Source organism: Hipposideros armiger, unplaced genomic scaffold (genome assembly GCF_001890085.2).
Source record: "Hipposideros armiger isolate ML-2016 unplaced genomic scaffold, ASM189008v1 scaffold_46, whole genome shotgun sequence".
NCBI classification, from domain to species: domain Eukaryota; kingdom Metazoa; phylum Chordata; class Mammalia; order Chiroptera; family Hipposideridae; genus Hipposideros; species Hipposideros armiger.
Window position 1 is genome coordinate 109559 of NW_017731396.1, and position 14729 is coordinate 124287.

General features: G+C 48.7%; 1 protein-coding gene across 1 annotated transcript in view; it reads right to left on the bottom strand.

Annotated features, from left to right (window-relative positions):
• The window catches only part of FHAD1 (forkhead associated phosphopeptide binding domain 1), a 134596-nt gene that overhangs the window by 6664 nt on the left and 113203 nt on the right, over positions 1-14729 (bottom strand). The window contains exons 23-29 of the mRNA XM_019639688.1: positions 14530-14662; positions 10448-10577; positions 9780-9904; positions 7003-7098; positions 6353-6573; positions 5639-5804; positions 2366-2446 (exon numbers count right to left, since the gene is read on the bottom strand). Of these exons, the coding sequence (XP_019495233.1) occupies positions 2366-2446; positions 5639-5804; positions 6353-6573; positions 7003-7098; positions 9780-9904; positions 10448-10577; positions 14530-14662 (952 nt within the window). The remainder of the gene's footprint in view (positions 1-2365; positions 2447-5638; positions 5805-6352; positions 6574-7002; positions 7099-9779; positions 9905-10447; positions 10578-14529; positions 14663-14729) is intronic.

The following is a 14729-nucleotide window of genomic DNA, read 5'->3' on the forward strand; positions in this document are numbered from 1 at the left end:
GAGAGAGAGAGAGAGAGAGAGAGAGAGAGAGAGAGAGAGCGAGCGAGCTGGGACCAACAAGTGAATGTGCAGGGGCGTTGGGAGGGGGATGTTCTCAGGAAGCCCTGAGCATCCACTGGGGCCACCAACCTGCTGCCTACAGGGGCCAGGGAAGTAAAAGAAGTGGGGGCCGGCCGAGTGGCCCCCAGCGTTGTTCCCATCCCCCCAATTCCCCAATAAAAATCTTAAAAAAAAAAAAAAGTGGGTGAAGTGAGCCCGGTGGCGATGGCAGTGAACCCACGAGCCCAGCACCTTTCTAAGGGCCTGGAAAATGGCGACCTGTGGGACTGTGGGCTTAGTGTCGCCACATCTTCCGAGTTTCCCAGAGAAGCCGCAAATCCAGAATATCCTGTGAAAGTGCCGTATTTTGAAATGTTACTTAAAAAAAAAATCCCATGAACCAAATTAAATACATTTGTGGGCTGCCATCTTGCAACATTTGCTTCACAGCCCTGGCGTTTACTGTGTTTCCCTGAAAATAAGACCTCGCCAGAGAAGAAGCTGTAGCATGATTCCTCCAGGATATGGAGGGCATGCACCTCATAAGGGTTTTATGACCAGTTTCAGGGAGAAGGGTGCCTTTTCCACAAACACAGAGCTTAAAATATTCAGTATGCCGAGGTGCCATATTTTGGCACCTAAAATCAAGCTATGGCTTATTGTCTGGCTAGATCTTATTTTCGGGGAAATAGGGTAGTTGGTGCTCAGTAAATATTTGTTGGTGGGGTTGCCAGTTGAAACGCAGGATGCCCAGTTAAATTTGAATTTCAGAATGAAACCAAATAATTTTTTAGTGTAGTAGGTCCCATGCAATATTTGCTATACTAAAATAGTTATACTAAATAACTGTTGTTTATCTGAAATTCAGATTTAACTGGGCATCCTGTTGTGTTTTGTTTAGTTTTGCCCCTTTTAAATCTGGCAGCCCTACTGGACGCTCACAAAACTCATGGAGGAAGTAAGGCCGTCTTTTGGGACAGGGGTTTAGGTGCTTGTAAGTCTCTTTCATTCTTACAAAAAGATGCTGACTCTACTCTCAGAGCGACTGACTGTCTATGAAGGCTTGTGGGTCTGTATTTAACTGAGTTGCTCTCCAGGCATGTTCTGTGGAGAAGGCCTTGAACTTGCAGCTACTTAATACTTATCACAAACTTGGTTGAGAGGAACTAAGCTCAGAAGACAGTCACCATCATCCGAATTCCCAGATATTATAAAGCAGTGGTTTTAAACCAACAATCTCCTCCCCCCGCTTTATTTTGGTAGCGGAACCCCTTTACCCAAGCAAAATCTCTTGAAGAACTTGGCGTATAAAACATAATGGAAGGGCCGGCCGAGTGGCTCAGTTGGTTAAGAACTCGCTCAAAGGTTTGAGCTCTGAGCAACAGCAGTTCGATGCCCAGCCCGAGCTGAGCTGCCGCTGAGCTGCCAACATGTGGCAGCGTGGCTCAGCTAAAACAAAACAAAACAAACAAAAAAACCCCCAGTTTGAACACTGCTCTAAAATATCTTTCTGGACTAAATCCAATCAGAGGATGGACAGCTGAGCCTGAAGGGCAGAGCCTGGCTCCCGCACACCTGCTTTTCTTGAACTCCCTGGAATGTGTGTTATGACGTCAGTCTGTCTCAAAAGCTGTTCTCAGACAGGCCCAGCCGACACTGTGTTGCTATTCTTAGGAATGTTGTTCACTGTATCCCACAATGTCCTCTCTAGGGAAACTCCAGGACTGTCTTTGTTCTGAGAACACTTCTGAGCATCGCATCCATCCTACCTCATGGACATCGTGAACTCTGGACCATTTTTGGTTTTCCATTTTCCATGGGCTGCCAGAAAGCCCACAGTCAAATGCGGCTCCCCTTCTGACCGGTGAGGAGGCCGTTACAACTGGCACTTGGTCATCCTCAGTCCTGGCTCCATTTTGGACCCGCTCTTCCCCCTTTTTTCGCCCACATATTTCATTCTCAGGGCAGGGGTTCCTGGGGTTCCCCACCCTTCCCGTCTTCTTATGACCTGTCTCCAAGTTCCCAAATCATTCAGAGCCTAGGATGGTTGCTCCGTCAGCCAGAACTACATTTGCGCTTCTCCTCTGCCTTCTCTCACCTGGAGCTTCTGGGTTAGATGCTCGCTTGTCTCTTAGGTCATTTGTTCAGATTGCAGGCAGCGGAGGGGGCAGGGGCTGGGCTGGGGGAGGGGCGCGAGTGGGGGTGTGTGTGTGGCTGTTCCTTGGGCAGCACATGCTGGTACTTATACTCCATGAGCTTTTACCCTTTGAGAAGACACTGTATTGAGTTTGCATCTGGCTGTAAGATAAGAAAAACCTCTCCGTACCTGTCTCTCTCTCTCTTTGAAGGAACAGTTGCAAGGTGTTGATTCTTTTGCATTTTTATGTTCGGGATCCTCCAAGAGTCCCTGAGTGAAAATACCAGGTGAGCAAGAGAGAGTTTAAGTGTATCCTTACTGGTCCTATTCTGGGGGGGGGGGGCGCACACCTCAGGAGCTTCTAGGAAATGCTGGGATTCAGGAGTTGGTGGGCAAATGATGGCGGGGGGGGGCAAGTGAAGGTGTTTTCCTTCAGTCATCTTCTATCTATATACTGTGCCACCCTAACCACATTTTAGTTCTTCATTCTCGTGTGGGCCAGAGGGTCCCACCTCCATCCCATTCTCATCCTACACGACATCTACCAATTTGTACTCCTTGGTCAAAAACACACAAGTGGCGCTGAGGGAACCAGGATCTTGAGACTACCTGGACCCAAGGAAATCTTGGAAAATAGTGAGTTAAACAGGATAGTGGTGATAATAATGATGGTATAAGAGCATCTATCGAGTGGTCCTATGTGCTAAGGTTTTTGTATACATGCTGTTGTTGAATGGGTTGTTATGAGTTAGGTGTCATTTTTATTTTCATCTTAAAGATGAGGGTTCTGAGCTAAATAACCAGAGGGAAGGTTAGGGGCTCTAGCTGGGCGGAGACCTACTACTTGGCAGAGCTGTGGCCATGCCCCTTGGCCAGGATTTGATGGGCAGGAGAGCAGAGCTGCTTCCGCAGCCTGAAGCTGCCAGGACACTTCAGCCTTTCTCACACTTTGAGCCCAAGGAAAGGGCTAAGAAAGAGCTTGCAGTGCTTCTCAAATGGCAACTTCTGTGCATTTAAAATTTCCTATTGAAAATTCTAGCCTTAACCCATTCACAAAAAGTATCTGGGCCTTTTCTTGGCCATAGCCCTAGCTGTATTCACCAAATAGAAAAAAGAGGTTCACAAAAGACCTGCTGGCTTTGGGAGGACCTAGAAAGCAGGAAGTGGCTCAGGGTTTGCTGGACATGTCAACTGGCAGGAAGCTCTTTGAAAGAAGTACAGGACTCGTCCCCTCCCATCCATGAGTTGCCTTTTCTCTCCCCGATAGTAACTGAGCTTGCTGTATGCCAGGCACTGCAAACATTATGTCTTTGAACGCTTCCGCTGCCCTCATGAAGTAGATCCCATCGTTACCATTTTTGGTTGTTTTTGCTGAGGACCCTGATATACAGAGGTCAAGCCACTTCATTCAGGGTCACTTATGGACAGAGGTGGGGCTTGAGCCCTATTTGTTTGACTCAGAAGTCTCCCTGTGAACTCTGAGAGACACTGCCACCTTCCCTAGTGATGTGGGGAGTGGACTAGACTGAGCATAACCTGGCCGCTGTCACTGTCACTCTGTCACGTGGACAGAGCTATGGACCCAGGGCATTCCACAGGCGTCTGGAGGCTGATGACAAGGTCCTCTGTGAATGGTCAGCACTGAGGTTTTTCCAGCCTTGGATGTCAAGTCTCATTGTCATAGCCAAAGGTATTAGTATGGAAGTATGGCTTTTGATTCTGGAAAGTTCTGCTCGGTGAAGAGATGTTCAAACAGTAAAGCTACAAGTAACATTTTTTTTTGGAGGCTGGTGGTGGCTCTGAAGCTCAAGGTTAGTAATTTCACTTCCCAGTGCTTCAACCATGACATCTTTATGGTCAGGTGAAGTTTTATATGGGAGACTGAGTAAAAATAAATTAAGGCTCCTTGTGAAAATATTAGGAGTCAAACTTAAAGCAAAAAGGAATTCTATTTTCCTTTAACTTCCATTTTAAAAATGAATGCATACTCCTTGGAAGGAACTGATTTGAAGACAGAGGTATACGAGTGCCCTTTAGAATCCAGCAAAACTTTAAAATGTATTATTATTTCCTTTCATGACAAACAGGAATTTCTGGAACATATGACTAGCAAACCTTAAGTGCAAACCTGAGTCCTGGTGTGAAAGCCCCAGGAGCCACGGTGAGTGGAGGTGAGGGGGATGCCTGCATGAGGAAGATGCAGACAGGAGTGGGCGTGGAGAAATGGACCTCTGTCAGCCTCAGTTTTCCCGTCTCTCAAATGGGCTGACACTCACCAGCATTCCTCACAGGACTGATGAGACAGAGGAAGTGTGTGCTGCGGGGAGCAGATGCCTGCCACTCTGTAAGGGCTCAATAAATAATGCCATCAGCGTTGCCATGAGTGTGGCTATAATTCTTATAAATCTTTCCCTAAATTGTGAGTGCCATGAATTTGAAAGTTCCCAGCTCTAGCTCTTCTGGGGAACCCCAGCACAGGTTTAACTTGGCCGTTTCAGATCCTTCTCCACTGAAGGCTGTCTCGTGCCCAACAGGCTGGCACAGCCCCTGCAGTGTGTATGAATGAGACAGCTCATGAATAATGTATGAAGCCTGATTATGCAAATCCTCAGGTTTTCTTACATTTTTAGCCAGCACATGACAATGGTCTTTTTTGGGCCCTTTGCTGTCCCATTCCATGGTCTGGTGTCTCTGCTTTGGGGCCTAGCCTGCCAACCCCTGGGGGTGCCTCAGAAGGGGTGAGCTCTCCAGAGGGCATATCAAAGGAAAAGTCACGGCTCTGTCACTGGCCCAGCTCTCCCTGGCTGTGGCTTGGTGTGAAAGGAAACTGTCGTCTGCCTGAGGGAGCCCCATGAAACATGCAGACAGAGGTCTGTGATGTTTAATTTAGAGCAGCGAATGCTAGAAATGCCACATCCGGTACTCCCTCAGAGCAGGACTGTGGCTTTCATTTCTGGGGCTACCAGCCAGGAAGCCTGCTCTCTGAAAGGTTTGCAGGATGGAGGGCAGGTTTCTGCAGGGAACTCACCTGAAGTCAGGTCTTTACCTGTCTGTTCTGCACTAAAGGATGCATTCTTCAAGGACATCCATCCATTCTCATGCACCTGTCTGTCCTACCGTCCGTCCGTCCATCCATCCATCCATCCATCTACCAAATATTTACTGGGTGTCTACTATGTTCTGGGCACTCAGAGCAGTGAAACCATATCTCTGTTCTCAGAGATCTTATTCATCTATATATCCTCAGGACCTGGCAGAACAATAAAAGTACAAATAATAGCCACCATTCAAAAAAGCACAGATGCGTTTCCGAGAGATTAAGAAACGTGCTTGAGATTACACAGTAGGTGGTAAAGCAAAGGTCTACGCACAGGTCTTCCTGATGCCAAAGCTATTCTGCCACCTTCCTCTGCCCGATGCCGAGGGGCGGCCTCCGTGTTCCTGCGCCACGCCAGACCTCACCTTCTGCTGCCTGGTGGCCCTGTGGAGCCGCTTCTCCTGGTGCAGCTGCTGCTCCGTGCGCTCCAGCGCCTCCTTCAGCAGCGCTTTCTCTTCCGCCTCCTTGTAGATGTTGTCCTCCAGCCTGGCCACCTGCGACTCGTACATCTGCACGGACACTTTGCTCTGCCTGAGTGTATGGGAGAGACCGGGTCTCCATTCCCTTCCCCTTTCTTGCTCACCACCAATGTCCCTGACCTGGGAGGGTCTCAAACCTGTCCCCTATACAGCCCACTTTGTGGTTTCATGACACGCAGGCTGAGAGGGACAATGATTTGGAGAGTAGAGGGCAGAATCAACAGCGGATCAGCTGAATAAACGTAGCACGAGGGGACAAAGAATATGTTCCCAGGCCCTCCCACTTTCCCAGTCAGGTAAGGAGACCTGCACCCACTGAAGACAGGATTGACTATGACAAGTTCCCAGACGCTAACACCAGACAGACTCAGAGAAGGTGCAGCTTATGCATCAGGGCACGGAGCATGTCAGCGGCAGCTGTCTCACCCAGCGACTTGCCTCCCTCAGACCCCGGTCACCGTCCTGCCTCCTTCCCTAGCCCGCCCCAATATTTGAGCTATTCCACGCCCGGGCCTCTGTCCTCTTGACCCCGTCCTAGGCGCCTGAGGTTTAACTGGGAGAATGGAGGCCTGGGTCTCTCCGGGAGGACGCGGGCGGTACCTGAGCTGTTCTATGTCCTTTTCATAGCCTCTCAAGAGGTCCTCTTTCCGCTCCAGCCGGTTCTTGAGTTGGGTGATCTTATCGAACACCAGATCGAGGTCCCTTTGTCGAAGCTGGTTGACTTTCTCCCTCTCTTTGGGGGAGAGGTGTTTCATGGACACATGACCTGCCATGTCTTTGATGTTCATCAGACTCCCGAGCGTCTTGCTCATATCCATGTACTACAGGGAAAGCGTTTCACAGGTCAGAGGCCTGGCCTGAGGCCGCTGCCGGCCGCTTTAAGGGGGTAAACATCAAACCCTCTTTCATTCATTTCTGGTACTTGCAGAGCACACACATATGCTTTGGAAATTAGTGCAACTGGGACTTTAGTGTGGCTTTCCTTTTCCCCACATCCATTTACACGACGCCTTTTGGAGAACCGGGGGGGAAATGTCAATAGACATAAACACTCATTTTAATTCCTGTTTTTCAAGGAAGTCGGCTATGCCATGTGTGACCCACGCAGGGGAAGCAGATGGGCCCTGGAGAGCCTTTGTAACAGCCAATAGGTACGGAGCATTGATGTTTAGTGAAACTGTTCGTGGTTAACACTGACTGCGGGGGACCCAGCTTTGGACAGGAGGGGGACAGAGGCTGTCTGTACATACCAGCTTTTCACTGAGATCCAAAGCCTCAGCCATGTCCAGTTTCCCTGGCTTCTCGGTGGCTAGGATGGACGCTGAGTTGGCAAGGCCATTTTGAGGCTGAAATAAAAAGGAAATAAAAACTCTCTCTTGGCATTCCATGATGAATTTCTGCACCCAGAAGTTAAAACACGGTGTGGTTACTGCCGAATAACTTGGGAGAGCTGATTTTCACGTCAGTTCTTTATCATCCAGTCTGAGTCTTTTGTCAACTGCTTTCTAGTAACTGTGTTCCTAACCGTCAGAGCACGACTTTCTCTAAAACGACACATCACTTGTTTTGTTCTTGGGTCACTGTCTGTCTTCCCTCTAGACCAGCAGTTCTCAACCAGAGGTGGTTCTGTCCGCCCTTGCTGTCCCCTCCCCAGACACTTAGCTGTGCCTGGGCACATATTTGGTTGTTAAAACTGGGGGTGGCGGGTGCTACTGGCATCCAGTGGGTAGAGGGCAGGGATGCTGCCACGCATCCCAGAAACGCAAGATGGCCCCACGGCAAATAATTACCTGGCCCCAAAATATCAGTAACACTGAGAACGGGAAACCCTGGTCTAGACGACGCGCTCCAAGGACACAGGAGTCGTGTTGCTTTTGCTCACTGTCCCGTTTCTTGTGCCTGCCATGGCACCTGGTGCAGACTGGCACGGAGTGGGCATGTTTGTTGAATGAATGAATGAATCAATGAATGAAGGTTAAGAAAATAGCCTGCATCCGTTTATTAAAGGAATCTGGTTTTTATGCCTTCATAAAATTTGGCCAAGCCTTCTCTTAGTGCTGGAACCTCGTGGGTGAGCGTCCCTTCACACCCTTTCCAGAGACAACGCACGATGGTGTTTGCATCTGTGCACTTGCTGGGACCCGAGTCAGCCAGCTGGCTGCTGAAAGTCCCTACCGGCTGCATGGAAAAGCCACCGGACTGGACTGATCAAGGAGCCCGAAGGACTACAAACAGCCACAATAAACCTCCTTAAAAAACTAAATTAGGTTTTAAGTGCTTGCCATGTGCATCTCTTAGCCTATAGCATTTGCTGGCACTGCACTGGAAACCTCTGAGATTAAAAAAAAACAAACCCAATTACAAAAGTACAGTGGCCCAAAAAGTGACTGTGATAGATGAGTGGACAGATTTATCTATAGAGATGAGAATAAAAGAGGGTATTTGATGATGACAATAAACTGGGTAGATCTGCTGTGAAAAGAACCTGAAATGCTGCTCAGTGTCTCCACCCATCCCCGGGTCCCCCCTTTTCCTGAGGGGTGATCACCTAAGAATCTGGGCTCCAGGGTTCATTCTCAAAGTCCCCACTCCCTTTTCTGAAGTCTGGCAAGGTACTAGCGGCAGACTGCCAGGGACACAGACCTGGCTCCATCATTCATTAATCTGTGGCCTTGGGAAAAGTACTTGACCTCCTGAAGCCTGATGTTCTCTTATCTGTATAATGGGGATACTGATATTAATAGCAACTGTGACACAAGGCTGCTGTGAGGATTCAGTGAGATAATGAGTGTAAATGGCTTAGCTCAGTGCCTGGTACACAGTCAGCACTTAACAGATGTCAGCTATTCTTCCTCCTGCTCCGTCTCTTCCTTCTTAATGACAGCCAACGTCGGAGGATGGAGGTCTTCTAAGAGAGTCGGGAGGTTTCCTACCTGTGGTGTCGGTGGTGGGATCAGAGGTCATTGCCAACGGGAAGGAGGTCCAGCTGAGCTCTCCACCTGTAGACTGTCCCTTTACGCCAGCCTCGGAGAACGAGCATTTGATTTTATCCAGAAAACCTACACGTTTTTGAAGACTTACATCGCTAGGAAATGTCTAGAAACTGTTGAGGACAATGTTGGTACAGATGGGAGGACTTTATTTGTCCTAAAAGTCCATGTCTGTTTAGCCTCACCCAATGGATCCTGTGGTTGTCACTGACCTGAGCTGTCCATTGTCATGTGTCAATCAAACACTCAAACATCCATTTAGGGTACAGGGTGCCGTCAACGTGATGATCAAATCACTTCTGAACATTCTGGCAAATAAAACTATCCTCCCTGAGAAAGGAAGGCTTTCTTTGTTTTTCTTTGTTTTTTTTTTTTAAGGAAGGATTTCTTGAGTAATACTATTATATTTAAGTAATACTTAATAACAATAACAGCTATCATTTATTAAGTGTTCACCATGAGCTAGGCAGTGGGATAAGCACTTTACATAATTATCTCCTTTAAATTTTTCACCATCATTTTATAGCTGGGCATGGAATTCCAGAAAGGTTAATAGCCTCGCCCAAGGTCACACAGCTTACAGAGCTAGGGTTTCAACATAGGTCTCTCTGGCTCTAAAACTGGTGTCCCCTTAATCATGGCTCCCTTTTGCCGCCCTTTAGGTGTTCGTGTTTTTCAGTTCACAGTTTGCAAACTTTGGGCAAACTCAGGGCATAGTTCTAAAGTAGCCTACGGAATAGCTTCTGCAGAATGTGACAGACGATGTGAGAAGGCAGGCTCGCTAGAGGCTGACCTGGAGCAATGTCAATGCAGAGATCTATTACGCTATGGACCAATGGAATACCGCCTTTCTGTTCGAACGGTGGGTCACTGGTACACAAGGCACCGACCAGTCAGTACAGACACTAACTCATCAGGCAGGACCTGGCCCCGAACCTCGGATATGCACAGCTGTGCCAGGGCACACAGACGGCGCCTGCCCTTGTGCCCACCCTCCCATGTGTCAGTCACTGCGGAGTCAAACTTGTCTGGGTTACCACTTGGATCTCTATTCTTGAGAAAGTTGGCAAATCAGGTTTTGCGTTCAATATTTTCTGGACATTTTTTTCCATTCTGAGAGTCTTTAAGTCTAGAAATGATTCATTCAGGGGATCCTTATGATCTAGAAAAGAAATGATTTAGACTCAAAAGAAAGGCTCAGGAAGAAGTTACTGCATGTAATAATCACCACTACTATTTACCAGACTTGTCCAAGGTCACACAACTAATGGAGCCTCACGGGAATGAGGGTGGAACTTGAACCCAGGCTTCTGGGTCCTAGCCCAGTGCTCCACCCAGCGGCAAGCTCGGTACCTGGAGAGCCCTCACCCCTCTAAACAGGGTATTGTAGGAGGCCCCTCAAGGTTGATCCTTGCTCAGCGTTAGTCCATGACCAAGTTTCCATAGGGACACAGAGAAGTGAGAAAAAGAAAGACAATGCAGAGGGTTTTTCATGAAATCCTATTTATTTAATATCAAGGCCTGCCCTTGACTCTGAGATCATGTCTGCCCATCTTTTATTGTTGTTGTTGTATTATAACATCCTTTTGGTTATGAAATTATAGGGATAGAAGCTGGCAAATTGCTCAGTCCCCAAAGTGAACCCTGGTGTCTAGGGCCCACGGCTCTGAGTACAGACAGGCAGACGAGGAAGGAGGAAACTTACTTGATGAGCAGGCCTTCTCAAGGTCTTTGATTCGCACACGGAGTTCGGATAAGGCCTTTTTCTGACGCTGAATGATTTCCTCGTGTCTGGACCCTTTGCACTTGACCCCCAGGTCACTGAAGGACTGCTCCTGTGGCCAGAATGGTACAAAGAGCAGCTTTTAGGGATGAGAATACCTCTCTTATATTAGAAGACATGCGAACAGTTTATGTATAGCAGAAACCTTGTCACTTAGTCCTTTGGAAAATACCGTTAAGGGGCTTGAAGACGATAAGGGATTTAAAATTTTCATTTCAAATATAAAGTCACATCTAGGAAGATACCCAACTTTCCTACCTACTTAGCATCACTGTAAATAAAAGAGCCCCTTTCTGTTCCCTCCCGTGTTTTATTTTTTTCTTCTAATATTCTTCTAAGCTTGGGTTTCCATTTGTTGTCATTCTGGTCTCATTTCTGAACAACAATCAATTTCTGCTCCAGGAAGGGCATCTTTAGATGAGAACACATGATACTTGCCTCTTAACTGGTAATAAAAATGCTGTCTTATATTTGCCCGGGGGAATTTGATAGACTGGCTCTTGGCTGGTCTGGAGAAAGGAAAACCTTCCTCTGAGACGTCCATAGCCCCTGGCACTGCTCCGTCCAGCAGAACTTTCTGCCGTAATAGAAACATTCCGTACCTGCACCATCCGACATGGCCGCCACCAGCCACGTGGCTAGAGCTGGGCTTATGAAGGGCACAGACAAGGAACAGTCTCCATCCTCTTTTAAGGTCATGTGCCCCTTTGGGATGTGGAGGAATTCAGGGTTCCTTCCTTAGAAAAATTCACACAATAATTTGCATAAAACTTCTGGGGGTTCGGGGAGCCCAGTCATGGACTCCAAGTTAAACAACACTGCTCTAGGATAAGCAATTCCCTCACTCACTCATTTTACAAAGATTTTTCAAGCATCTCTTAGTCTAGGCCCTGGGGACACAGCAGTGAATAAAACTGGCAAAATTCCTGCTGTCATGCATTCTGCAGCCTAGTGTGGGGAGACAGACAGACAGACAGTGAGATAAGCACGGAAAATATATGGTGGACAGCGGTGTTCAAGAGAAAAATAGAAATGGGAAGGGGTGTTGGGAGTGGTGTTTAGTAAACCTGCTAGGGGAGGCCCCAGGCAAAATGGCAAGAAAGGGAAGAAACTGATAATTTGGTTCTTTTTTAACAAATTTTAAAATAATAATTTTGGTTCACTTTATACATTCAGAACATGTGTGTGTGTGTGTGTATGTGTGTGTGTGTGTGTGATATATATGTATATGGAGAGAGAGAGAGAGAGAGAGAGAGAGAGAGAGAGAGAGAGAGAGAGAGAGAGCCAGACACTGTTTTAGGCGCTGGGGAGAGATCGGGGAACCAGACAGACGAGCCCTGTGCTGTGGGGCTCATTTCTGTGGGGCAGGCACAACAAACAAGCATATAAATAATTCCAGAAAGTGTAAATGCTACCAGGAGAACAAAGCAGAGGGGAAGGAAAGAGGTATGCATTTGATCTTTCTATGAGGCAGCAAATGCTTCTTGAAGGCCTATATGACATGTCCTGGCCCTTAGTGGCCACACTGGTCATCGGAGGTACATGGCTCATGGTTGAGGTCCTCCTGGGGCTGGTCCTCCCCCGCCCATGTCCCCACCACTCATTCCTTCCTCCAGGTTCCGCACCGCGCTCCAAGTCTCCTCCTGGACAGGCCTTTCTGTCCACTTGATCGGAAGGAGCCTCCCCGCTCAACCATGATACTCTCTGTCCCAAATCCTGCCATATATTTCCTCAGAGCGCGGCTCCCACTCGGACATTTTGTTCGCTATTGACTTGTTTATCGCCTGTCTGTCCCTTTCTAGAATGTGGGCAAAGTCTCTGTCTCCACTGTAGCTGTCCCCGAGCACAGGAGATGCTCAATACATATGCGGCTGAGTGAAAGAAGGTCAGAATCAGGAGCCGGAAGGCGCTTGCCCAGCTTTCCAGCTGGGTCGAGAGAAGGGGTCGCTCCATCCAGCTGCACTTAGTAGGAACCCACTCGGCCCCGTCCTGGCTCCGGCCTGCTTGCAGGAAGTATGGCAGGTCCACTTCCCGCTTGGTTCTGCACTGGCCTCTGTCTCTTTGATGGTGTATGTTTGCCCTGGGAGTAAATACCTCAAGTGTTGTGTGTGCACACGCACATACCTGCAGTTGTGTGTGTTGGGGGCAGGAGCTACTGGCCACTGTGGGTGGGGGCAGCACAGCAGCGAGGCTCAGTGACAGCCGTTACTCCGCATGAAGAGCACGCCCGAGCCGGACATGACCCTTACTCATGGCCCTTCTGGGAATTTGTTTATTTAGAGAAGATGGAGATTCTTTCTCATACAACTCTTAAGCCCTCTGACCCACCCTGGCTTAGAAAGCAGGAAGTGATCAAAGCGTGGAAGCCATTCTGAGAAGAAACAAATGCTTGTTTCCTTTTATCTTGCAGCCTCCCCCCCAGCCCCTCCTCAGCTAATCCCGCCTCCTAATGGAAACTAACAATCCTGGCGACCAGTCAACAATCCATCCCAGCAAACACGTGCAGAGTCGGGAGGGGTCTGGTGTGGGCAGGGACCCTGTGCGTCCTCCCTGTGCGCAGCACATGGCCTGGCATACAGCAGGTGCTCAATAGTTGTTGAATGAGCGAATGAATGTGGGCCCGGTTCTGCACTAACAGCTTGGGATTCCAGCAGGAGGGAGACCTGCTCCCTGCCCCCCTGGGGCTTAGCTGCATGGACCCACTGCAACCCCTGCTCCAGGCCACCCTGAGCAGTAAGGGGACACTTCTGTTCAAGTGCTCTGGACAGCTGTCGGTGCCAAGGACAGCGGCTGGGCCGCCAAGCCCTTTCGTTGGAGCTGTGTGCGGGCCTGGCTCACTGCTGTTTGGCAGGAGAAAGGCATCTTTGAGGAAGCAGGAAGGCAAGCTGACACATTTGGCCCTGTTTCCAAGTGAAAATCCAAAGTCCGTTACCGAAACACCCTGCTTTCTAATTTCATAAAACAAAAGGGGACTCCAGGAAACCTGGGGCCTCAAGGAAGCACCGTACCCACAGTCAGCCAACCACGGACAATGGGCGCCTCGCAGCCCCAGACAGGGGGGCAGAACCTGAGTGCCACCTTCGAGGGCTGTGTGGTTAAGGCTGGTCTCACTCAAAGACAGACGCCCTGTTTGCTGCGTAGCTGGGACTTCTGGGCACGCAAAGCCTTCTGGGTAGGTACCTGAGAGAGGTCCCCACGATGGAGCATTGATGGCAGAGCTCCTTGGGAAAGTATCCTGGCCCTATCAAGCACCATTAGGATGTCCTCTGGGCCCATCTGGGAATTTCACATCTGGGAACTCGTTCTACATATGCAGAAGGGTAACAACTATAGCAATCTGCGAAAGCAGAAACCATCCGAATGTCCATCGGCAGGGGACTGCTTGGACAAAAGGGACACGGTGGAATTCTATGTGGCCATTTAGAGGAATGAGGTAGATCTTTATGTACTTACTTGAAAAGGTGTCCATTAAGTAGTGTTATGTTGGGAACAAAAGAACAATTTGCAAAGTATATATGACTTGATACCATTACTTTGCAAAAAAAATAATCTGTGAAATAAATATACGTATATATAGGTTTGTGTGCGTTTGTGTTTATAAATAAAATGTATTTCTCAAAAGCCCCATGAGGTGGCTACAGACTGCTGTTACTGACGAGGGAATTTGCTCACAGTAACCTTCTGAGGTTACAGTGTCTGAGAGGAGGGGTTGGGATTGGGACCCAGGCGGCCCGGATCCAAGCCTGGTCCCACCCTGGCACAGTCATGGCTACATGAGCACGTGGTGGTCTCTGTGAGGAAAAGGTCTGACGGTACGTGTGCAACCTGTTGACAGCTGTAACCCCTGGTGACCGCCATCGGAGAGGCGGGTCTTCTGCTGTTTTACTTACACATTTCATATAAGCAAGTACTATTTTTTGGAGCTTTCAAAAGCAAAAGGAAGGCACCGTTGGGCTCTTCCTTGGCATGTCCGCCCAGGTGCCCAGGACCGGGCGGGCACTCACCTCTTGGCTACTCAGGAAAATATCGGTGTGCACTGGTTCTATCTGCACTGAGATGTCACACATCTGGGTCGGGCTCCTGGGTTTCTGCTCCTTCTCCTTGTGCAGCTGGAGTTTGTGTCTCTCTTGGGAGGCCCTGGGGCAAAGCAGACGAGTCACTGGGCAGCAGGTCTGGGAACCTGAATTACCTTTGTACCCCCTTC